General features: G+C 35.7%; 1 protein-coding gene across 2 annotated transcripts in view; it reads right to left on the bottom strand.

Moving 5' to 3' along the window:
• Window positions 1-3,327: 3,327 nt before the first annotated feature.
• ZDHHC2 (zDHHC palmitoyltransferase 2) overlaps window positions 3,328-26,911 on the bottom strand; it is a 95,972-nt gene continuing 72,388 nt past the window's right edge. The window contains exons 7-13 of one of the 2 annotated variants that reach the window (XM_077144381.1): window positions 24,143-24,263; window positions 22,296-22,428; window positions 16,682-16,808; window positions 16,201-16,293; window positions 10,902-11,014; window positions 9,018-9,092; window positions 3,328-6,611 (exon numbers count right to left, since the gene is read on the bottom strand). In XM_077144381.1, coding sequence (XP_077000496.1) covers window positions 9,052-9,092; window positions 10,902-11,014; window positions 16,201-16,293; window positions 16,682-16,808; window positions 22,296-22,428; window positions 24,143-24,263 — 628 coding nt within the window. In that variant the 3' untranslated portion in view covers window positions 3,328-6,611; window positions 9,018-9,051. The remainder of the gene's footprint in view (window positions 6,612-9,017; window positions 9,093-10,901; window positions 11,015-16,200; window positions 16,294-16,681; window positions 16,809-22,295; window positions 22,429-24,142; window positions 24,264-26,911) is intronic. The other variant, XM_077144382.1, reaches the window with a different exon arrangement.

Genomic DNA, 26,911 nt, shown 5'->3' with positions numbered 1-26,911 from the left:
AACCCGTGTTATCAGTTCTTTAATTCAGCATCAACAGAATTATACTTTGGAACATCTTTTTCCTCAGTTTAATTAAGCATGTTTATCCATTAGGCAGGAATAATAATAAATTAACATAATAATAAATTCACGTCAGGATTGAGGTCCTTATACTGTTAAACCTTCCATAGATATCACAACATCAATCATAGCTTGTTTTTCACAGGTAGAATTATAAATATAATAATGATATCCTTTCTCAGCAGTGAGAAGGATCTTTATATAGCATAAGCCAGAGCTAAAAATCACTTATTAAAAGTTCCCCTTTGGTTTAATTTGTATACTCCTAGGAATAAACCAACTCAGAGGACAAATAATCTTACAGACCTTTTTCCCCCAGCTGTAAATTAACAATACAGAAATACCATTGTCTGAGAATAAGAACATCAAAGATCCATCTGGCATTATCACCGGTTTTGTTTTCACTGTCACTTTCCTGCAATGAAAGCCTGCAAAGTTATTTAAAGGTGTTTCTAGTGGCTTTTCCCAGATATCATATTTGACCTTTTTGTTGGTATAAGAATAATTAAAGGGTGTAGGAGATTGGGCTATTTGTAAGCCACCTCTATGGTGGAGAATCCTTTTTATTAACATTTCAAGGGGATTTTGTTTGAGGAAGGAAAACACGAAACAAAACAACAAATCCCATTTCAGAGCCTCTTGCTACAATGGACAGTGTACTGGGAGATACTTTATGTCCATGAATTTTTGATCCATCAGACACTCCTTTAAAACAAGTCTGTGTGAGAATGCATTCCTCTGATAAGATCCACTATTTACAAGTTAAGGCACTATCATACAAGAATAGCAAATCCATCAAAGCAAAGGGTAAAGGAATGTACACAATTTGGACCATTATAAAGTATAAACATAATTCCCTGTGTCTTTTTTTTTTTAAACAAAATAAGATCCTTCATAATCAATTTTAAAGGAAATTCAGCAGGGAATAGTTTGCTCAATTATTTTAATGAAGACTTCTTATAATGTTGACATTTATTGAATCCTTTAATTAATTAGTTACATGATCAGATTGCTAAAATTTCAATAAAAATTAGAATCTATAAATTTCTCCCAAGATTCAAAAATTCCAGCTGTATCTTTGTAAAAGAGTAGCAAATACTTCAAGTGTATAACAGGGTTCCTTTTCACATAGAGGAAATATGCTCTAAATAAGCTAGCTATATAGAAAGGATGATAAAACTAAACTACCTGGCTTTTGAATTAAGCCAGGTAGTTCTCTGTTTAGGAAAAAGAGGTTTCTGCAAAGGGATTTTTCTACAGATGTATGTTATTTGTGAAAACTTCATTGTAGCAATGTTTCACTTTGGACAAAACAGCAGTAGATCAGAATCTGCAGTCTGTGGGGTGAATGGAATGTTAGTACTGGGGGGATAACTTCAACGTGATTTACAATGTAGATGGATTTGTATTTACCATTTATATCGCATGGTTTGTATATGTGTTTGTAGGTTTAAAAAAAAAAAAACCTCAAGAAACGAATCCCATTTACAATTGCAACTAAAAGAATAAAATACCTAGGAATAAATTTAACTAAAGAGACAAAAAACCTATACAAAGAAAACTACAAAAAACTGCTAAAAGAAATCACAGAAGACCTAAATAGATGGAAGGGCATACCATGTTCATGGATTGGAAGACTAAATATAGTTAAGATGTCAATCCTACCTAAGTTGATCTACAGATTCAATGCAATACCAATCAAAATTCCAACAACTTATTTTTCAGAAATAGAAAAACCAATAAGCAAATTGATCTGGAAGGGCAGGGTGCCCCGAATTGCTAAAAACATCTTGAGGAAAAAAAACGAAGCTGGAGGTCTCGCGCTGCCTGACTTTAAGGCATATTATGAAGCCACAGTGGTCAAAACAGCATGGTATTGGCGTAAAGATAGATATATCGACCAATGGAATCAAATAGAGTGCTCAGATATAGACCCTCTCATCTATGGACATCTGATCTTTGATAAGGCAGTCAAGCCAACTCACCTGGGACAGAACAGTCTCTTCAATAAATGGTGCCTAGAGAACTGGATATCCATATGCAAAAGAATGAAAGAAGACCTATATCTCATGCCTTATACAAAAGTTAACTCAAAATGGATCAAAGATCTAAACATTAGGTCTAAGACCATAAAACAGTTAGAGGAAAATGTAGGGAGATATCTTATGAATCTTACAATTGGAGGCGGTTTTATGGACCTTAAACCTAAAGCAAGAGCACTGAAGAAGGAAATAAATAAATGGGACCTCCTCAAAATTAAACACTTTTGTGCATCAAAGAACTTCATCAAGAAAGTAGAAAGACAGCCTACACAATGGGAGACAATATTTGGAAATGACATATCAGATAAAGGTCTAGTATCCAGAATTTATAAAGAGATTGTTCAACTCAACAACAAAAAGACAGCCAACCCAATTACAAAATGGGAAAAAGACTTGAACAGACACCTACCAGAAGAGGAAATACAAATGGCCAAAAGGCACATGAAGAGATGCTCAATGTCCCTGGCCATTAGAGAAATGCAAATCAAAACCACAATGAGATATCATCTCACACCCACCAGAATGGCCATTATCAACAAAACAGAAAATGACAAGTGCTGGAGAGGATGCGGAGAAAGAGGCACACTTATCCACTGTTGGTGGGAATGTCAAATGGTGCAACCACTGTGGAAGGCAGTTTGGCGGTTCCTCAAAAAGCTGAATATAGAATTGCCATACGACCCAGCAATACCATTGCTGGGTATCTACTCAAAGGACTTAAGGGCAAAGACACAAATGGACATTCGCACACCAATGTTTATAGCAGTGTTATTTACAATTGCAAAGAGATGGAAACAGCCAAAATGTCCATCAACAGAAGAATGGCTAAACAAACTGTGGTATATACATACGATGGAATATTATGCAGCTTTAAGACAGGATAAACTTATGAAGCATGTAATAACATGGATGGACCTAGAGAACATTATGCTGAGTGAGTCCAGCCAAAAACTAAAGGACAAATACTGTATGGTCCCACTGATGTGAACGGACATTCGAGAATAAACTTGGAATATGTCATTGGTAACAGAGTCCAGCAGGAGTTAGAAACAGGATAAGATAATGGGTAATTGGAGCTGAAGGGATACAGACTGTGCAACAGGACTAGATACAAAAACTCAAAAATGGACAGCACAATAATACCTAATTGTAAAGTAATCATGTTAAAACACTGAATGAAGCTGCATCTGAGCTATAGGTTTTTTTTTTTTGTTTTTTTTTTGTTTTTTTTTTTACTATTATTATTACTTTTATTTCTTTTCTCTATATTAACATTCTATATCTTTTCTGTTGTGTTGCTAGTTCTTCTAAACCGATGCAAAAGTACTAAGAAACGATGATCATGCATCTATGTGATGATGTTAAGAATTACTGATTGCATGTATAGAATGGTATGATTTCTAAATGTTGGGTTAATTTCTTTTTTTCCGTTAATTAATAAAAAAAAAACCTCAACTGTATCAGCTATCAGTGTTACAGGGAAATAAGTGATAATATAATGGGTATATACCAAGGTTACTGTATGACTTCAGAGTCAGCCAGCAAGTTTACATGGATTGCAAAATAAGGAAATGTGCTAGTTAGCTGACAATGGAGAAACAGATTTTATACTTTCTGTTTTCTTGAAGCATAATTCAGTCACAGGGTTAGCAGCCTAATCTATTATAAATAAGATTTACAAATCTCTTGCATTTGATTTCCCTAGTGAAGATAGTTTTTTGCCAAGCATGTGCTACATTTCCAACAGTTCTCTGACGATGACAGTGTACTAGAGTTTTAGAGTCTGTTGCTAACTGTCCTGAAAGTCATTTGACTATTACTAAGAAGTAATTACCTTCTTCCGCTATTCCTTCCCAAAGGACCTGATACGACAAGGTTGTAGACATGGTTTTGCTATTAGTAACCCTAGCCAACTATTAAGAAAAGTTTTTTTTAAAGCAATTTAGATTGTCAGCGCAAAGGTGATTTCATATAGACTTGAAATGAAGGTGATCAATCAAACTTTATTAGGGTGTAACAGGAAGGAATTCATAGTATGCACTTCCTTGAATGCCTGGCCATTTGTATTTAGGTGCAGATTTTCTTTGTTTGAAAAAACAACCCTCTTCCATTGCACAACAGCAAATATTTAATTCATAAATATGAAGCAGTTTTTACAATCTTTTCAAATGAAAAACTTATTAAATTCTGATACATAAGAAAATCTCTAAAAACAGAAAAAATCAAAATTGTCAGATTAATGGATAATCAGGACAGCTGAAATTTAAATATGCCTTCAAGTCTGAGCTAAGCAATACCTTTCTAACATTGAATGGTTAAAATATTTGAAAAGTAAATTTTATAAATATGTACAAAACGTAGATCTGTCTGGCATTCTATTAACTCAGGTAAAGTTTACACTACATATTTATGAGATATGCCATCATTTTCAAAAATTATAATCCCTTAGAATTAAAAACAAAGCAAAATTCCTTGAAAGGTTCCCCACTGTGTGAAAACAGAAAGGGAATCATTACAACTTAATGAAAAAAAGTTATTTTTTTGTTTTTCAAATTTGATTCTAATGTGTATTAACTTGTGTATTTAAATAATTAAGTAAAAGACCCAAAGAGGAAAAAATTAACAGTATTCTCATGGTAAAGGTTAAAAAAATCCCCCCCCCCCTTTTTTATTCCTAGCCTCCAGTCTTGACAAGTTTAGTAAAACTTAAAAACAGTGATAAGAAGTAACACCTAACAGAATACTGTCCAGGAAAATGGCTATAGCACTAGGCTTTGACAGTAAATCGGGTTGCATATAATTCTTAATACATTACTTGCTGTTTTGCCTTTAAGACTTCTAGTAGTAGCTGTGGGTTCCAATCTGGCACTTTAGGTAATGAAAAATGATGACCAAAAAGTGCTTTAAGATAAAAGTAAAAATGTATCACAACTTTTGAGATTTCTTAAAGCAGGCTGTTAGATCAAAATCGTTTGTTGAAAAAAAAATTTTGAAAAACATAGCCTTTCATTGTTCAAAACACGACACTCCAAAGAACTATAAAATGACGTAAACTGGCATAGGTTCTTCCAGAAACTCATTCAGTATAAAAGAGGATATTTTTAACAAAGAGGAACAAAGATCCTGCAAAGATCTTTTCCTCTAGTCTCCTAGAATTTTTGCCTAACAAACATATTGAAAAGTTTAATTCCATTTTCTCTTTGATTGAATACCAAGTCCTTAGCTGTGTAGTTTTAAAAGGTAACCTGCTTTAAATTCTCATAGTACCAAAAAATATACAACCTACTATCCTAATTGCTAATTACCACTTACAAAGCTTATATACACTTCATTCAAATTTAAAAAAAAAACAAAAAAAACCTTTTTTTTTTTTTAAATAGTGCATATAGGCACAAGAACTTCTCAGTATAATTACTGAAGCTGAACATTTTGGCATTGACAAACACTTCACTGTTTATCCTGAATTAAATTTTTGAACAGCACACCACTTTAGTTCCTGCTGAACTAAATTTCCCAAAGTATACGATTTTTGATTATTTGCATAATTTTATCCTAATAGGTGTTTGAGTAGCAATGTCATTTCACTGTCATAGTTTTGCTGAGAGAACAAAGAAATAACACAGATATCACTGAAGGATTAATCCATTGACCCATCTGGAATGATTAACAGAAATTCAATATTTTTGTTATGTTCCATAGAAGAAATAACCTAAAAAAAAGAGGTTTTAAAAAAAATCAAACTGACCAAAGAATGTCATAAATCAATCTTCATAATTGTTATAATAGATTTTCCTTCAATTTAAGCAAAGATGAAAATATATTTCTGATGTCATAGGAATGTATTAGTTCCGACAAAAAATTTCCAGCCAACTGCTTTATCAATGAGCTGAAGCTTCAGTGTTCATACTTCCTTGCCAGGAGAGAACAATGGTTAGAACTGGGTGAAAGTCTGGCAAAAATGAATGGTGATATTCAACAGTAGGCCGCTTGAGCTTTGCCATGAGTTCACAGTCATTACAATTCCTTCAGTCTGAGGCTGGATTCACATCGGAGGGAATGAACAAAGAAGTCTGATTTTCTACCTCCACCTTCTCATAGGTAAACAGGTTTTATAAATAAAGCTTATCATTATAATGTGACTTCAAATCTTTTAAATCTCACTCAGTATCTTAATATTCCCAATTTTCTGAATCTGAAAATCAGATGATTCGTGGGCTTTGTGTGTGACAAATTGTGCTACCCAAATATTTGGGTGAAAACTAGCCCATAAGTTTTTATGATAGAATATATTTCCTCCCTTGATTCACAACCCATAATTAGTCTTAACATTAAACAGGAATTTGTGTTAGTTGAGACAATCTGTATATTGTATAAAAGTGTGTAATGCTTTAAGCAATGGCTTGGAGAGAACTAATCAATTCATATTTTGCATACCCAGTCAAAAGGAAATGGGAATAACTGGCAAATGGCGCCTTCCTGTTCTCTTCCATCCATCTACAGCACTGATACCTCGAAATGAAACAGAAAACATGACACTATTGCATTAGCCATAAATTAAAAATTCATTGTTTGTTGTAATAACATCCCTTCAAAATTAAATAATGTTTTCTGTGCTAGGAAGCCTCAGTAAACGTATTCTTGAATATAAATTTCTAGATTGTTTCTCAAACTTTAATGTGCATATAAAAGACTAGAACATCTTGTCAAAATGCAGAAAATACAGATTCTAATTCAGTAGGTTTACTCTAGGGCCCAAGATTCTGCATTTTTATCAAGGCTGCTGGTCCACGGACCACAATTATAGTGAAAGGATTCAAGGTCATTACTTCTGCATTAGTCTGAGACATTTAGGAGTTCAGGAATGGCAATCAAGTTGGGAGGGGATTTAGGGAAACAGTTTTGAGATTTCTTGTGCATAGAAGGACAGAGGTATTTAGATTGTATTAAGGGGGAAGATTAGGCAGGCTAAATCTCCAGTAATCTACTTTTTGGTACTACTTGAAGGGTAGGTGCATTATAACTCTCTGGACACTATGCTGAGCTAGGAAATATTTTATAAAAAAGCCACAGATCATTTACTAATGTAGTTCACAGAGAGGAGAAGAGAATATGAAGGTATTATTTAGCAATGTGATTAAATTTGGCATATCAATATTTGACATTATTCATTACAGTGTAAAACTGAATTAACTGTAATTCTGAGATATAAAGCAGGAGGAAAAACTTGACTTTTTAAAGTCAAGTATCAGGCAGGCCACAGTGGCTCAGCAGGCAGGAAGGCTTGCCTTCAATGCCAGAGGACCCGGGTTCGTTTCCCGGTGCCTGCCCATGTAAAAAAAAATAAAAGTCAAGTATCCATTAGCTATCTTATGGAAAATTTGATTTTTCTAAAAAATTTTACTATCAGAAGAATAAAAAATATTATATTTTTTAAGCTAATGAAGCTAATTCATGTTGCCATCTGGTGATTATGATCACTAATGGCACATATTAAAATACAATAAAATAAGGCTTCTCTGAGTTTTTTTTTTAGCTATGTATTTTATCATTTATTTATAAAATATTTATTGAGAACTTACTGTGTCTGGCACTGTGCAAGGTATAGGGATAGAGGGACAAACAAAAGAGACACTGGTCTTGGTTTGAAATACCAGGAAGTTTAGATGGCTTATATACAACATTACCATCTAAATATGTAGCATATTTAATACTGAGAAAGATGTGTCATAATAAACGTAATATCATAAGCCTCTGTGATATAACTGATGACTCAAGATGACGAAAAACACCTTGTGAAATGCCACATTTTTCCTATGTTCGATAAAATACTGCATTGGCTAGTGAGTCATATTTGTACCTTCATATTAACATTCTAAGAATTATTTTCAGACAATTAAAATTGTCTCATTTAAATTTAACCAAATTAAGAAGATTAAACCTTCATTATCTTAACCAGGGTTATGACCAATCTGATGTGTTCCATCATATATTGGAAGCTAATCCTGAGTGTCCAAAATCAAAATACTGGTCGAATGGCAAGTTTCCAGGTCCATCATTTTACTGTTATTACATAGCTACTCATTAAAACCAAACCAAAATAAGCAAATAAAAAAAGAAAGATCCATGAAATGCTTGGCACAAACTATCTGTTTTAGCTGCCACACTCTTGCTTCTCTTAGAATCTAGGTTTCAAGAAGGTGGTTTTGTAAATAGAGAGTTATCTAGACAACTTTAATGTTCAACTCTTCATGTGGTGTTTATTATACATTTTAGTTGCTTATTTTGCTTAGATGTTTATAAATTTGTTCCAAAGGGGCTCCTTATTGTAGCATTATTGGCCATAGATTTATAAACAAGTTACATTTTAAAGAAACTGATTTGGAACAGCAGGTTTAAAAAAATTACAGTCTAAGGAGAATGATTTGAGACACCTATTATTATAAAGGCAACACATGCTACGGGGCCCAATTGTTTTAAAAATTAGGGATGGCAGAGGTAGGTGCTAAGAATATACTATTATCTTACACTTTGATTCAGTGAGGTTCTGTTAATGTATGTATATCCAAAAGAGTAGAAAAAATTAAAAATTAAAAAATTGCCTGGTCCTATGAGATGGCAAGAAAATTTTCATGTAAAGTTCAATATTTTAGGATTACTCCCTGCCATTTTAATGTATTACTATAAAAGTGAATTTTTCAACTTAATTATAATAATTTATCAAGTTACCCTATTCACTAGGCTACTACTAAAGCCAGATCTAGAGGCCCCAGAATGATTAATGCAGTCCCAGGTATCAGCTATGAGATCTTCTCATTTCAGTCGCTCAAGAAGAAATAAAAATGATTATGAAATTATTTGCCCTTAGAGAACTGGAAAAAATACAAAATACAACAATAAAGGAAAAACTTATCTTACTTTTATAAAATGTGAATTTATTTTGCTTGAAGAGTTAAGTCTCATTCTCCATGGTTAATGCAGGATTGCTCATACCTTAAGGAAAGAACACAAATTAGCATTTTTTGTTGCTATTGAATAAATAGGCAGAGAGCTGGTTTTTCATCTACTCATCCTCTTTCCACACTTCTAAAGATGTCTTGCACACAGAATGGGTGTTTACAGTCTGGTTAGATAGAAACACATGCACACGCTCAAAAAAACCCAAATCACTTCCAAAATAGATATATGCGAAAAACCATTTTCAAAATATATATACACATGAAGAAGTAGGGAAACAAAGTAATAAAGATACACTGAACCTTAATCCTGGTTTCCTATATCTTCATCTACCTTTTTCATTCTAGTCAAACTCATCTTTGACCCCTTTCTCATCTCATCCTGCTCAAGTTTCTCTTTCTTTATATCATCCTTTACACTCCAGATTCTCAACTCATCCATCAAACAAACAGAAAAATTAATCTCACATGCCGAATACTTAACAGCACATGAAAACCAGAAAGTCGCTTCTATGTTAATCTAGAACTATAAGATGAAACATGAATACTTTCTGGAATAAAGAGAGTTCTTTATCTTTCCATCTCCCCCAAACTGACCTCCAACCACAGAGCCCTTCTTTCCCTCTAGGGAATGAATGGATTCAAAGGGCAAATAGGTGTCAACATTTTTGGTTTAGGTAGTGCTAAGTTCTTCCCACAGGCTGGGAACTGGAATGGCAGGTATGAGGTGAAGAGATATCAAACTATGAACATACAAATGATGGGACTCTCCTGAGAACATACATATTCCTTAAGAATAAGACCCTTTAAGAAAGTTCATATTTTAGGAGACTATGACTAATCATATTTTAAAACGTGACTTCAGAATTTTTACTCAGCTGTTCATTTGTTTTTCACATCACTAAACCCCCAAAATATTTCAAATAATCTCTTTTTATTTTAAAGTGCAATGAACCAAAGTCAGGCAGCACTAGGAAAGAGTCTGAAGAAAACACTAGAAATAAAGGGGAAACGTTTGAAGAATTAAATTCATCAACCTGAGGATTGACTAGTAGTCTAATATTAGTCTAATAGTGCTTTCATCCTGGGTGTATGGTTTGTATGTTTTATGGGAACATCATACATATATGCACATACCTGCACGTTTGATTACATGATTTTGTTTAATCTTTACCAACGTTGAGAAACAGGGAGTATTTTAAAGATAAGGAAGCTAAGGCTAATAGAGGTTAAATAAGCTGACAAACTGGGATTTGTTAGGCTTTGCCTGACTTCAAAGCCTTGCTTGTTCTTTGCCAGTTAACTATATTGACTTACATAAACAAATATTAGAATCAATATCAATAACAAGAGAAATGTGAGTGGGATATGAATAAATGACAGGTAACTGGCATTATGGCAATAATGTAATCACTTTATCTAGACATTTCAAAATTAGATAAAAATCTTAACAGAGCAAAAGAAAAGACTACAGAATTTGACATTCTTTTCAGCAGATATTTTTCAACCTTTTGTGTAAGTTGATTGTGTTTTTTTTCCATTTTTTAATACTTTATGTTTTGAGTCTTATTGCTATTACTTAATCTATTATGATAAAGAGTCAAGTCTTTAAACTGGAAAAAAAAGTAATGTAGATCCATCTTTCACAAAATGTTATTCTACTGCAAACAGACATTAGTCAAAGTACCTCACAAACAGAAATTCTTTGGAAATAATTCTAAATTTACAAGGAGTGCCTGATTCCCAATTAAGAAAAACCTTGCAGGTAAAAGGATGGAATTGTTTCACCACTTTTATCTTTTAAAATAAAACATACCAAAAGACAGCCAAACAAACATACCCTTACCAGCTTTGCCCTTTCCGGGGTTTGTGCTGCTCTCTGTCCAAGACTGAGAATCAGTAAGAAGGTGACTCTGGGACTCTCTCAATGGCTTTGCAGGAAATTGGTGGTTTTCAGGACTGTACAGTATGATGATGATGATGATGATGATGGTGGTGTAGTTGATGGTGATGATGATGAATGATGATGGTGATGGTGGTGATGGTGATGATGATGATGATGATGGTGATGATGGTGATGGTGATGATGGTGATGGTGACGATGATGATGGTGATGGTGATGATGGTGAGGGTGAGGGTGATGGTGGTGATGATGATGGTGATGGTGGTGATGGTGATGGTGATGGTGATGATGGTGATGGTGGTGGTAGTGGTGGTGGTGGTGATGGTGATGGTGATGATGGTGATGGTGATGGTGGTGGTGATGATGGTGATGTTGGTGGTGGTATGATGGTGATGATGGTGATGGTGGTTTTGGTGGTGGTGGTGATGGTGATGGTGGTGATGGTGATGATGATGGTGATCGTGGTGATGGTGATGGTGATGGCGATGATAATGGTGGTGATGGTGATGGTGGTGTTGGTGGTGATGGTGGTGATGGTGATGGTGGTGATGATGGTGATGATGGTGATGAGGGTGATGATGATGGTGATGGTGATGGTGGTTTTGGTGGTGATGGTGATGGTGGTGATGGTGATGATGGTGATCGTGATGATGGTGATGGCGATGGTAATGGTGGTGATGGTGATGGTGGTGTTGGTGGTGATGGTGATGGTAATGATGGTGATGGTGGTGATGGTGGTGATGGTGGTGATGATGGTGGTGATGATGATGGTGATGATGGTGATGAGAGTGATGATGATGGTGATGGTGATGAGGGTGATGAGGGTGATGATGATGATGGTGGTGATGGTGATGATGATGGTGGTGATGATGGTGGTGATGATGATGGTGATGGTGATGATGGTGATGATGATGATGGTGATGGTGATGGTGACAATGATAATAATAAAAGTAAGTTAACTCCTGATAGTGTAGTTGGGTGTTTCCCAAAGTATAGAACTCAACCCACTAGAGATGCAACATGATCACAGGAGGTAGCCAAGACAATTTGGGGAATACAGGGAGAAAATATTAAACAACACTGATTCACAAGGAGAGTAGCATTCTCTCTTTGAATACTCTTTCCATTCTTTTAATTGTAATAAGATAGTGTCTATCTGGAAAATCTCCTTTTTTTTTCTTTTTTGCATGGGGCAGGCACCAAGAATTAAATTAATTAATTAATTGATTAATTAATTTGAACCCAGGTCTCCAGCAGGGCAGGCGAGAATTCTGCCTCTGAGTTGCCGTCATACCGCCCAAAATCTCCATTTTTATCATGGAGAACAGACCTAAGTTTCAGACTTTTGCAGTTAATGGAATTTAGCTAGAATTTAATGAAGTATTTTATTATCAATTTTATTTTTTACAGCCATTCTATTTACGGAAAATTGTTCTGGTTTCCCATTTATAACAGTGACATAAGGTTTTGTTTAAAAAATAAATTTAAGTGCCAATGAAAGGAGTATATTAAAGAAAAATACTAATGTTTAAGTGGCATGGAAAAAAATCTGAAGGTGATGGTAGAAAGTCAAGTTTGGCAAAAACTGATCTAGAGTTTCTAAGTGGCCTCAATGGTCTTGAACAAAGAATTCTCTACCCTTATCTGTAAAACTGAACATTTGAGCACTGACTCACAGGATGTTGAAAAGATCTTACATTATCAGATCTTACTAATCTGATGTTAAATCTGGGAAGCAGAATCTCGAAAGAAGAATTATTTTTAAATACAAGTTTTAAAACTTATCATATTTTAACATATTGGATGATATGAAAAAACATGTTTAAATTGAAATGACATAAAATAACATTATAATAAAGATAGGAAAAATGACTGGCATAGAAACTATTTTTTTAGAACACCCTCCAGTCACAAATAGAATACTGTTCAAAAGAAAAAAATTACATAAAATTTTTCCAAGAATAATTTTGCTTATTTTAATTGAATATCTGTTAATTATATTTGAATGATGTTTGTTAACTATATTAATATAATTGAATTATATTTGTTAAAGGATATGCTTTTGCTCCTTACTAAGTACTTTATATCTAAAATTTGAGATTACTTCTATTTTGTGCAGTTTTAACATCTACTTTTACCCTAATTTTTATTACTTTTCAGGAAAGGGACCAAAGGGCAGGTACAGCATACTAATTAGATCCCAGTTTAGGGACTTCTTACAGATTCATTACTGCTAATAGGATTCTAACAAATGGCAAGGATCTATTTATTTGACAATATTTATTGAGTATCTATTATATCAATGAATAAAGCCCTTGATCTCATGGAAATGTCTCTGTAATTGAGGAAGAATAATGTGATAGGTCAAATCAGGTACCCCAACAGAAGACATGTTTTTAATCTTTATCAGGCATTTCTGAGGGTACGAAGCCACCTGTGACTAGTATCCTTGAATATGTTAAAGTGACCTGGGTATGAACTCATTTGTGAATACGATCTTTGAAGATCTTATTTAGATAAGGCCAACTGAATGAGGGGGGAGTGTGGGTCCATATTACTGGAGCTCTTACAAAGGGTAGCCAGAAGACCTAGATGCTAGAAGCCAGAAGCCAGAGAAGGCTTCAGAAGGAGACCAAAACCAAAGACATTGCCACGTGATGGGAGACTGCCCATCACCAGAACTCTGCAAGAAAGTGTGGCCGTGCTGACTATGAACTTCTAAAACCATGAGCCAATAAATACTTGTTGTTTAAGTCAACCCATTGTGTGGTATTTATCATAGAAGTTCTGGCAAACTAAGACCAAAACAATAAAGAAATAGACAAATATATAGTAAGTCAGTGACAGTAAAAGCTATGACAATCAGAAAAATAGATGGGGGAAGAGGAAGCGGAGAAGTGGGTTCTATTTTACGTAGGGTTTTCAAGATGGACTCTACCTCAAAGTTACACGTGAGCAGAAACTGAATGAAGAAAAAGCAAGCACTATTCTGATATCTGCAGGAAGGATGGTTAGGAAGAGGAATCAGCAAGTACAAAGGCACTAACCAAGGAACATGCTCGTATATCTGAAAAAGCAAGAAATGTGTGTGTCTAATGATTGTGAGTGATGGGAAAGGTTAGGGATGAGGTCAGAAGAGGTGCTGGGGCACCAGATCAGACAGGGCTTTGTAAACTGTACTAAGGACATTCACTAAGAATGTGCTAAGGAATAAGAATTCTGAGTGAGATGGGAAACCAATGGAGGGTTCTGAGCAGAGAGGTGGAACAATCTAATTTATATTTTAAAATGATCACTCTGGCTTCCTAATGGAGAATAAATGGGAATGGGGCAAAAATGGAATCAGGAAGACCGGTTTAGGAAGCTTTTGAAATAATCCATGTGAGAAATGATGGCTTGGACTAGGAAAGCAGCCACGGTGAGAAAGTATTCTGACTATAGATGTATTTTGAGGGGGCACATGACAGGATTTGCAAATTATGTAAATACAAGGTAACTGAAAGAGAGGAACCTGGGATGAATCTAGTTTTCTGGTCTGGGCATCTGGGAGAATGGAGGTCACCAATTACTGATACAAGGAAGAATGGGGACAATCAGTTTAGGGTGGGAGTCATGGTGGAGATGGCTGGGAATCGAGAGTCCTGTTTTGTATCTGGTTGGTTGGAGAGGACTTTTTGATATTTAGATGGATTTGCTGAGAAGGCAGTCAAGCATGCAGCTAGGGAGTGTAGAGTGGAGCCCAGAGCGAGCCATAGACATTTTGTATGGGCTGACCAGAAGGAAATTATAGAATTTTGACTTTAGCTGTCATGACCCATTCTCAACATGTAAAGGGAAGGGAAGAGGTCAAGATCACCCAGCTGGCTACCTGTGTCAGAACTAGGACTTCTCCCAATTGCTATGGTATTCTTCATGGAAAGAGAGATACGATCTCTAAAATTCAAATATTCCTAAACTATAAAAACCACTAAACAAGGGTAAAAAATATTACTGAAACTATTATTAAATTTTATAAAAGCTTGAAAATATACTTGAAGTGATTTATTAGAACTAGAACTGACCACAAGTAGTATAAGAAAAACCATTAAAATTTAGCTCTATGGAATTTTCAAGTCAAAACTCACAAGGTCTGACTGCATAAAAGACTTCACTGACTTTGACTGTCCGTGGGGAACACATCCACATGATATCCTCATTAATAGGTGGTCTAGCCTGGACATAGCTCACACCAGCGCTTGGGCGGTAAATCATTTGTATCTCTTGCAACAACTCAAAACGATTTGGGAATGCCTTCTAGGAACAATGCCCTGAGAAAGATTCTGGAGTCATGACAGGCCCCATGGGGAAAAAATACTGATTGACAAGAGATGTGCACTGGGTGGAAAGAGTACTGGCACGGGTGCTATGTCCATAGCATTCCTGCCACTAAGGAGTCATAAAAAATTATCTAAAAATGGTATTATAGTTATGCTTTTGCGATTGGCTTTCATTTAAAAATTAGAGGGATGGTCGTACTTAAATAAATCTGTCTTAAATATGTAAAAATTAATGTTTCAAGCAATTAAAAATTCACATATAGCCTTTAAAAATTTTAGGTAGATTTGCCTTTTGCCAGGTAGTAGCAAGTAGGAATCAAAATTCAGGTCTTGTTGCTATCCTCAAATTCTTGATAGCCTGGAACCAAAAACAAACCTAAAGCTGGGGGAAGAGTCTCCAGGCAATGCCTCTCCAAGACTGCTTCTCTTCTCTCGCCACAGAAATGGCTCAGATAATGCTTACAGGCCTCTGAAAAGTTTTAAGACTGTGATGCCTATTGATAATAGAATTCTCAAGCAGTTTCCATTTGTGGTCCAAAGGCCTGATCCAGGGAAGTTCCTCTCATCTCTTTATAATTTCCTTATAATCTCTTTATAATAAAGACGAAGGACACCGAGGGTCGGAGGAAATTTTACACTGCCTGTTCACCTGAGCTCTGGGGAAGTTCACTTTGACCTACAATATTTTCTTTTAAACACTACATATTTCAGCTAACCAAAATGTATACAGAAAGGACATCATCCAGATTAATAAAAGGGATTTTACAAGTATAATTGAAGCTCCCTATGAACCTCTCTCCAATCACATTGTCCTCTCTCCCTTAGTCCAAGTGAAAACCTTTGTAGAATATTCTCTTATGTTCTTAGAAGGGCTTTTAATGGAATGTATAACCAAAGGATATGAGAGGACAAAACACATTATTTACTTTTTAGCTGCTGAATTCAGTCCTGCTGGAGTAGATGGTTGTTCAGGATCCTGGTTAACAAGGCAGGTTGGAAAGGAGCAGCCATCACCTAGGCTATAATTAAAATAAGAACTTACAATTGAACCATGAACGAGACAACAGAATGAAACCTGTTAAAATGCTGATGATCGAAAGAAGAACATACCTACAAATTATACGCAAGATATGTTTATCAGATCTTGGCTTCAATACACTTTACGTTAGAGACATGATGAGTTGACTGGTCTCCATATTGATGTAAGTGGAATAATAAAAGTAATGCTTTACAATTGAATATTAAAGATGCTCCACAAGAAAAAAAAATAACAAAGCCTTAAAAATACTGGAGCTCCCATGCAGAATTATGTAGCTGTAGACTGATGGAACTAGAGATTTCTGAAATTGTCTTTTGTTGGATTACTTTCATTATTTTAAAACCTGAAAATTTTACATGACAAAGTACCTTGAAAAAATAGGCAGTAACCAATACTTCTTCTCATCACCGAAAACTTGTCTCATGTTTTTACTGAAACCCAAGCTGAATCCATTCTTATCTGTTCCATGACGAAATACTGGACTTCTGAATGCCTCTAGGAAAGATGGCACAGAAATCATGCGAATCAAGAACAAATCTACTAGTAACTCCTAATATTTCAAAATGACAGCTGATGTGGCCTCTCTCTCTCTCAGCCAACACAACAAGCAAACTCACTGCCTTCCCCCTCTCTACGTGGGACATGACTCCCAGGGGTGTGGACCTTCCTGGAAACACGGGACAGAAATCCTAGAATGAGCTGGGACTCAGCATCAAGGGATTGAAAAAACCTTCTCTACCAAACGGAGTAAGAGCAAAATGAGACAAAACAAAGTGTCATTGGCTGAGAGATTCCAAACAGAGTCGAGAGGTTATCCGTGAGGTTATTCTTATGCATTATATAGATATCACCTTTTTAGTTAAGGCATAATGGAGAGGATGGAGGGAAGTGCCTGAAACTGCAGAGTTGTATTCCAGTAGCCATGTTTCTTGAAGATGATTGTATAAAGATACAGCTTTCGCAGTGTGACTTTGTGATTGTGAAAACCTTGTGTCTAATGCTCTTTTTATCTACCTTATGGACAGAGAGTAAAACACATGAATTAAAAATAAATAAATAATGGAGGAAAAAAGGTTAAAATAAATTTAGTAGATTGAAATGCTGGTGATCTATGAAAGGGAGGGGTAAGGGGTATGGTATGCATGCATTTTTTTCTTTTCTTCTATTTATTTCTTTTTCTGAATTGATGTAAATGTTCTAAGAAATTATCATGATGATGAATACACAATTACGTGATGATATTGTGAGTTATTGTTTATGTACCAAGAATGGAATGATCACATGGTAAGAATGTTCGTATTTTTATGCTGTTATGTTTGATAAATAAATAGATAAATAAATGACTGAGTTAAACAAATAAAACTGTCAAAATGAATTGATAGCATCCTGTGAGTACTTAAGTGCCTATCAATAGCTCTGCAATAGAAGTTATCCTATTTTTAAATAAGATAAGGTTCCATCTATTTTAACTTTGAAGTAACCCTTTTATTATTATGGCAGCACACGTGCATTTTCTGTAATGAAAATTCAAACAAGAAGAAAATTAAAGCTTTCTATCTCCTGTATTTTTTGATAGAGTTAGATATAGATGGATACAGACGTATATATAAAAATCTACATGTTTTTTTGAACCAAAATGAGTCTATATATTTACATCCATTCTACAACCTGCTTTTTCAGTGAATAAACTCCATTTTCCAATTTCAGTAAAACTGCATCTCCCCTAATGATAAAATATTTCCAATAAATCCAAAAATGTACTTCAAGGCTGGTTTGTCCAAACCAGACTCCAATTCAGAACCATACAGTGCATTGGCCATGCCAATTTGGATATGGAAGACGAGATTTAGAGAGGCTGGAAGGGCTTGCCCAAGGTCACAAGAAATAAAGGACAGAAGTGGGACTTGACCAAGCTCTCTAATACTTCTTTCATTATGCTACATTTTCTTCTTGAATAATGCTGAACTGCAAAATCTAAAATTATATTTTTGGAATATGAACAAGTGTACATGATTTCTGTTCATCATTTTAAAAAAGAAAAATTATACCTTACTAGTAGAGTCAAGGTGCTATGAAGAAAAGTGGTGATTTTTCAAGATTCTTAGCATTTGTCACCTTAGGGTATACAGCTTTTAACAAAACATTTTAATAATTGTAGGGCTATTTTGTTCAAAAATGTCCTTTCATTGCTCCAAGTTAAATATAGAAGTTTATAAAAGTTAAAAACTCCTAGAAATACTACTAGATGGCTAATGTCAAAACAACAGAAAATAACAAGTCTTGGCATGTATTTGAAGAAAGAGAAAAACTTGTTCATTGTTGATGGTACTAGGAAATATTGTAGCCACTGTGGAAACAGTACGTCAATTTCTCAAAAGGTTAAACTTAGAATTATCATATGACCAGAAATCCCACTTCTAAGTATATCCCCAAAAATAACTGAAAGCAGAGAATCAAACAGATATGTGTACAGCAATGTTCCAGCAGCACTGATCACAAAAGGCAATAGGTGGAAACAACCCAAGTGTCCATCAGCAGTTGAATGGATAAACAAAATGTGGTATATACATATGTTTTGGTTTTCTGAAGCTGCCAGAATTGCAGTCTACCAGAGATGGAACAGCTTTTAAAAAGGGAATTTGTTAAGTTGCAAGTTTACAATTCTAAGGCCATGAAAATGTCCAAATTCAGGCACCAATAAGAGGTGACCTTCACTCAAGAAAAGCTGATGCTGTCCAGAACAGCTCTGTCAGCTGAGAAGGCACCTGGCCAGCATCTGCTAGGACCTTTGGCTTCTGGACACCTCTGTCAGTTGAGAGGGCATATGGCAACATCTGCTAGCCTTCTCTCCCCGCTTCTTCAATGGCTTTCCTCAGGGAACATTTTCCTTCTCCAAAGGTCTCTGGCTGTGTGGGCTCTGTTGGTTCTGGTGGCTCCAAAGCTTTTCCCAAAATGGTTCCCTCTTGAAAGGCTCCAGTAAGCAACCCCACCTTGAATGGGTGGAGACACATCTCCATGGAAACTATCTAATCAAAAGTTACCACCCACTAGTGGGTGGGTCACATCTCCATGGAAACAATAAGAAAGAACCTACCCAGCAATACTGAATGAGAATTAAAGGACATGGCTTTTCTAGGGTACATAATAGCTTCAAAGCGGCACAATATATACACAGAATATTATTCTACCATGAAAAGGAATGACGTGCTGATACATGCTGCAACACGGATTAACATTGAGGACATCATGTTAAGTGAAATAAGCCAGACACAAAAGGACAGATTATGATTTCACTTACATGAACTAATAAGAATATGAAATTTCTTAGTAACAGAAATCAGATAAGCATTCACCATGGGCAGGGATGAAGGGAAATGAGAAGTACATACTTAGTGGGTACAAAACTCTGTTTGAGGTGATGGAAGAGCTTTCATAATGAATGGGGGTGCTAGTAGCACTAAAATTGTATATGTAATCATGGCACTGAACTGCAAGCTTGTGGGTACTTAAAATGAGAAATGTTATGTTGGACATGTGTTACTTTTTATAAAAAAACTTTTAGAAACAATTTAGTTTTTTTCCTTTTAACATTTTATGTATTTTTATCGAGGTATCTTCATAATTTAGTGCCCAAAGTATCTACAGGAATCATATCATTTGCAAACAGGGGTAGTTTTACTTCTTTTTTCGTCATTTGGATTACATATATTTCTTTTTCCTAATTGTTCTGGCTAGAACTTCCAATAAAATGTTGAATGAAAGTGGTGAAAATGGGTTTCCCTGTCTTGTTTCCAATCTTAGAGGGAACACTATCAATCTTTCACCATTGCATATGATGTCAGCTATGGGTTTTTCATAAATCACGTTGAGTAACTTTTCTTCTTGCTTAGTTTCCTGACTGTTTTTATCATGAAAAGGTTTGGGAATTTGTCAAATGCTTTTCTTGTATCAATTGGGATGATCGTGTAGATTTTTTTCTTTATACTATTAATGTGGTAGATTACATTGGTTGATATTTATGTGTTGAACCATGCAGGCCTTCCTGGGATATATCCCACTTGCTCATGGTGTATAGTCTTTTAATATGTTGCTGACTATTGTCTGCTAGTATTTCGTTGAGGATAATTGCACCTATATTTATAAAGGATATTTGTCTATATCCTTTCTTGTGGTATCTTTGTCTGACTTTGACATCAGGGTAAGTCTTGCCCCATACAATGAATTAGGAAGTGTTTCCTTTGTTCAGGTTTTTGGAAGAGTTTGAGAATGATGGTTAATTACATGATTTGTTGTACTCATCAGTGAAGCCATACAGTCTTGGGGTCTTCTTGTTTGGATGGTTTTTGACTACTGATTCTATCTCTTTATTTATTATAGGTCTGCTGAAATTTTCTATTTCTTCCTGAATCAGTTTTGACAGTTGGTACATATGCCAATTTGAAAGGATTTAGGTGCCTTAGAAAAGCCATGTTTTAATCCTGATCCAATATTGTGGGAGCAATCATTCTTTTTAATCCCTATTCAGTACCACAGGTTGGAAACTTGATTAGATTATCTCCACAGAGATGTGACCCGCCCAACTGTGGGTGGTAACTTTTGATTAAAGGGAGATGTGACTCCACCCATTCCAGGTGGGTCTTGATTAGTTTCCTTGACGCCTTTAAAAGAGAAAGCATTTTGGAGAGAGTCCCTTTTTCACAGCCACAAGAGAGCCACAGCACAGTTTCAAGAATCACAGCGTCCACTAGCCAGAGATCTTTGGAAATGCAGAAGGAAAACACACCAGGGACAGCTCCATGAAATAAGAGGCCTGTAAAGAAAGCAAGCAGACACCACCATGTTTGCCATGTGCCTTTCCACTTGAGAGAGAAACCGTGAACTTCATCAGCTTTTCTTGAGTGAAGGTAACCTCTTGTTGGTGCCTGAATTTGGACATTTTTATAGACTTGCTTTAAGTGGGACATTTTCATGGCCTTAGAACTATAAACTTGCAACTTATTAAATTCCTCCTTTTAAAAGCCATTCTGTTTCTGGTATATTGCATTCTGGCAGCTAGCAAACTAGAACAGTACATTTCTAGGAATTTGTCCATTTCATCTAGGTTTTTATTTTTTGGCATATAATTATCATAGTATTCTCTTATAATTCTTTTTATTTCTATAAGGTTGATAGTAATGGTCCCTGCTGTCATTTCTAATTTTAATAATTTGAATCTCTATTTCTTTCTTAGCACATCTAACTAAAGGTTTGTCAGTTCTGTGGATCTTTCAAAGAAGCAACTGTTGGTTTTGTTGATATATCCATTTTTTTTTTAATTCTCTATTTTGTTTCTTTCCACTCTACTCTTTATTATTTCTCTCCTTCTGCTGCCTTTGGTTTTAGTTTACTCTTCTTTCTCTAATTCCTTATAGCATAGATTTAAGTCACTGATTTGAGGTCTTTCTTCCTTTTTAATGTGGGTATTTACAGCTATAAATTTCACTCCAAGCACTGCCTTCCCAGTAACCCACATTTGTGGGTTTTCTCTGATTGGAATTTTCCAGCTTTTTCCCTGACTGACTCCTTTTTACACTACAGGTCCTAGTTTAAATAGTTTTTGTTTTTATGAGCTCTTTCCTACTAAGTTTCCTAACATCACCCCCAGGTCTTTATTCATTACTCAGCATCGTCTTTGTTTTGTTCGAAGTACTTCAGTATTTTATAACTGCCTTTGTGTTTGGTATAAGTTTTCTCTGTCCCCCACTTGTCTGTTTTGCCCTTGCTCACAACTATACATACACAATGCTTTACACATACTGGACATTCAATAAACATAAATAGTGGATGCCTGTGTGTGTCACTTTGTCACATCCCACCGAAAAACGTGGGCGATGGGAATGATTCTTACCACTTCATGTGTTGGTATTTAATCAGATGGCAACTTTCGATGAGTATTTTTATATGTATTTAAAGTTCTGCAAACTACAAAAATTGGATACTCACCTAATGTAGATTTATTTTTGCTGACTAGCCAACAATGATAGCCAAACAGAGAGGACAAGCTGACAGAAAACATAGCTGCAGCAAAGAATAAAAACATAATATGGAACTTGGCTTGAGTATCAGGTAGGCCATTCTACAAAGAAAGGAAGAAAATAAAATATTTTGTCAACAGGATAAGTATTCTCCCTACTTTAGTAAATAAATCGGTAAGGTTTTTTTTCTATTTCTTAGAACTTTCCTTAAGTTCAGATTTGGAGAACTATTAAATGTACATTTGATGAAATATATCTGTTTCATCAGATAAAGATAAATGTTTGCCGGACTATGAATATATATTTGTGGAAAATATATTAAAATTTGGGAACTGTATTAGCTGTTTTGCAGAGCCAAAACATAAAAAACTGTACGACAGAATGTATGTAAACTTTAATAGTAGGGAGTATTGATAAAAGGAACTATAAAATAAAGTTTCCAATTTGCTACCTGAATACTTTTTATTAATACGCTACGGATTCACACATGCTTAATTGTATATTATAATGTCAGAAAATGAAGGCTCACTGCCAACGCGTGGCTGCTGTTCCTACTGAAGTTTAACAGTACCACAAACAACGGCATAAACTACGAGAACACATACGACGACACAGCCACAATAATGCTTTGCGCTATTTTCAATAACTGTTACAGGAAAGAGCAACACTAGCACACACCACCTGCCAAAATAAACCGTACAGCATCCGTGGGCTGAGACAGGCCATGTCAAGGCAAAACCAGTCTGACGCTCGCTGACTGTGTCCAAGGAGAGCCAGGCGTGCTCTAGGAGGGAGGGTGTGGGTGGAGGAACACTTAGAGAAGCACCCAGAGCTGCCAGGAGGTAGCTCCTGCTCATTCAATGCCCTGAAGTACCTGTCGGATGGACATAGGTCAGAGATGTCTTCAAAAACTTTTTGACAGCCGGGTCAAGTATGGCGAAAACTTGGGCATTCCTTTGCAACTATGTTTGGCCAGGAGCAGGGAAGTAATATTCTCTCAGATATTCGCTACAGGTCATCCTTCAAGCTGACACTGAAAGTTCCTTTTTTTTTTTTTAACATGGGCAGGCACCAGGAATCGAACCCAGGTCCTCTGGCATGGCAGGCAAGCATTCTTGCCTGCTGAGCCACCGTGGCCTGCCCTAGAAGTTCCTTTGAATGCCAGGAGCACATCTATTCACACGTGCCTTCCTAGTGCTTAGCGATGTAGCTGGCACATAGGAGGCCTCAATAAAAGTCCGGCATGGAACGTGGTTCAAATCTCACGGAAATGATCCAGATTTTCAGAAAACCTTACCATCATAAAGGATAAATGAAAGAAAAGAATAAAGCAATCCTGGCAGGGGACAAACTCCTTTTGACCGTCATTTGATGTTTGCAAGGAGTATATTTGTTTATTTACAATACTCAATTTAAATTGTCTTTTGCCCTCATTTAAAATATATAATGCAGAAAGTAAATGAGTTACCTGAAGCTTACTAAAACAAAGCCTAATAAAAATTCTGGACATTATAGGTGAAATTGCTTCCAAAAATCATCTTTTTACATGTAAAGAAAACACTTATTTTTATTTGTTTTTGTTTTTTGCATGGGCAGGCACCAGGAATCGAACCTGGGTCTCCAGCATGGCAGGCGAGAACTCTGCCTGCTGAGCCACTGCGGCCCGCCCAAACACTTATTTTTAAATACTGAAAGATCCTTTTTATACTTTATATATAAATGAGCTCTATTCTATATAATCAGTGTCATCAATAATTCACTATGAAAAATCATACACTTTTGCATATCAAAAAAAGTCAAAAGATGATGACTTACTGTCCAAAATTTGATAAAATACTGTAAATCTGTAGCAGCAATAAATATGCAGTAGAGCAGAGAATAAGCCAGGAAAAGGAGGAAAAATTTATAATTTGAAAATCCAACGCAATTGTTCACCCTGGCAACAAAACAAAAACAACATTACAGATGAGTTTTCATCTTCAACAAAGCTATACATATGCTCAACCTGAACACACTGTTCGCTTTCATTTAAAATTTAAAATTTATTGGCATTTCTTTAAGGACTCATAAGATTTCTTTACACTTCAGGCAAACATAAAAGAATACTTCAAGCTAAAAAGGAATTTTTGTGCATGGATTTAAAATTTTTATATTTACTACTGCTTTAATTAACCATACACCATGTAGCTATATGTCATGTCTAATTCTACAAATAAATACATGCCTAAAAACATAGAGCCTATGAAAAATCTAACCAATTCTAGCAGAAATTCTTCCTCTGTGTTATCTTTGGTTTGCTTTTCAATATGATTAAGTAACTCAAACGCTTTCAAGTTTTGCCAAAATGAGACACATCTTCATGAACTACTTGTATGCCGTCAGCACACCACAGAAGCAACCACGCTGTCAAAGCATATTAAATGGGAGGCTTGAGAAAAGATGCAGGATTGAGAGAATCAGACATTTAGGCCATAATGCATATTTGACACTAAATGGTTAATGTAGACCTGAGGAAGTGAAATAGTCCATTAGGGCTTCATTTTCTTTACCTCTAAGACAGGCATTCTGAGATTGTCTCTGAAGGCCAGTTTTACACTCCAGGGTTCCAAATAAGGAGATTTATAAATTTTTAGCATCTGGTCTATATCACTACATTGGGAGGGGTTAAGGATTCAAACTATCATATCTATAAACAAATACAGTTGCAATTCATATTTGATAGTCACATACTCTACTCAAAGTTTTTTCTCCCTTTTCATCAAGACAATGGTATTACTGGATGACCTTGTATAAAAATATGATAGAACACCTAAGTGGGAACTAGCCATATTGTCACTGGTTCAATGGATTCTGTTAACAAGTTTAATAAGAACCCATTGTATTCACTTAAATGTCCTTGATCTCCTTCCAATGTGGCTAAAATAAGATTACTCGCTATTATTTTGCTAATAAATCTCAACTATGTTGCATACATATATACATGTGTCTGTGTGTGTATATATATATATATATATATATATATATATTTTTTTTTTTTGGTATGCTGTATGGCAGGGTCACATTTCATTATTTTTCCATGTGAGTATCCTGTTATTAAAGCACCATTTGTTGAATTTTTGTTTTGTTTTGCTTGATTAATCGTTTTTTGGGAAGTGCATGGATGGGGAATCGAACCCGGTCTCCTTTATGGCAGGTGAGAATTCTACCACTGAACTACCCTTGTACCCTCTCCTTCTATATTTTTTACATGAAGCTCTGCTCACTTGAAAAATGTTTACTTTTTTTACCTTAAAAATATAAGGCATGGTGGCTCAGTGGCAGAGTTCTTGCCTGCCATGCAGGAGACCCGGGTTCAATGCCCAGTGCCTGCCCGTGCAAAAAAAAAATATATATATATATATAATGGTGCACAGTTAGTTCAGTGGTTAGAATGCCTGCCTTCCATGAGGGAGACCCAGGTTCGATTCCCAGACCATTTACTCCAAAAAAATAAAAAATAAAAAGTAGGTAAAAATATAAGGCAAAGGGAACAGCATCAAATTACATAATTTTGGAACTTAAAGGTCTTGTATATGGCAAAGAAATTCATAAAGAAGCCAAAAAATGTGCGGCCACACATGGTATGGAAAGACAAATTCACAGCTCTAGAGATTCCAGTGTGAATGAATGTAAGCCAGTTACTGAGACTGCCATTTATGGTACCTGTTGTGAGAGAATGGCAAGCATTAATATTGGAAATGGTCCTACAAAAGCTTATCTTCAAAGGATACAGGGTATTCCCTTTGCTTCCTTGTGCTGGTTTCCAGAAGAGAGAATGAGTCAACTAAGGTATGGGTGCTGTAAGACTGAGTGATGTGAATGCAGGCATGGAGAGTGGAAAGGATAGAAAAGATTATTTTGTTTCATAAAGGAATATGAGAAACAGATTTTATTCTAAATGATAAGTACTATTTTTTGGAAAGCAACATGATTTTAATTACAGATTTTATAGCATCTAGGTTAGCCTATTTAACTTGATGTAATTTGCTATGTCAGAGCCAGGAAACAGAGTCAGTAAACACAGACCAAGTACATTAGAGTCTGAAATGTATTACACAGTAGCACTACTGCCTATGCTTTGTAGACTATTTTTGTAACTTTGTGAGTACAGCAGGGGTCTTGGAAAGCTCAACTGATATGTACTGGCCTGAGATTCATCCCGATTGTTTCCACCTCATCATGCCTTTTCATCACAACCCTTTCTTACTGGAAGTTAGAAAAAGAGGAGTCAACTCCACGCCACTGATTTCTTTAGCACTTTGCTTAATATATAGAGCATCCAGTTTCAGGTTCTCCCCAACGCAGACCCACGGATACAGCTTACCTGAGACAAGGAAAGGAGAACATCTCGTAAACCATGTATTATTGGCCAGGTCCTCGCTGGTTGAGGGTGGCCCCTGGAGGCGGTAATGCCCTGGCACTTATGGATTGAACAGAACAAAGTAAACCCTACTTCCCTTTCTGTCTCCTGCTGCTGAGCTAAGCATCCCCTATGTCTGACCCAAACTACATCCAGAGCGCATTGATTAATGTACCTACTTTTCC

Source organism: Tamandua tetradactyla, chromosome 26 (genome assembly GCF_023851605.1).
Source record: "Tamandua tetradactyla isolate mTamTet1 chromosome 26, mTamTet1.pri, whole genome shotgun sequence".
In the NCBI taxonomy this organism is placed as follows: domain Eukaryota; kingdom Metazoa; phylum Chordata; class Mammalia; order Pilosa; family Myrmecophagidae; genus Tamandua; species Tamandua tetradactyla.
This window is presented reverse-complemented; position numbering and strand designations above follow the sequence as displayed.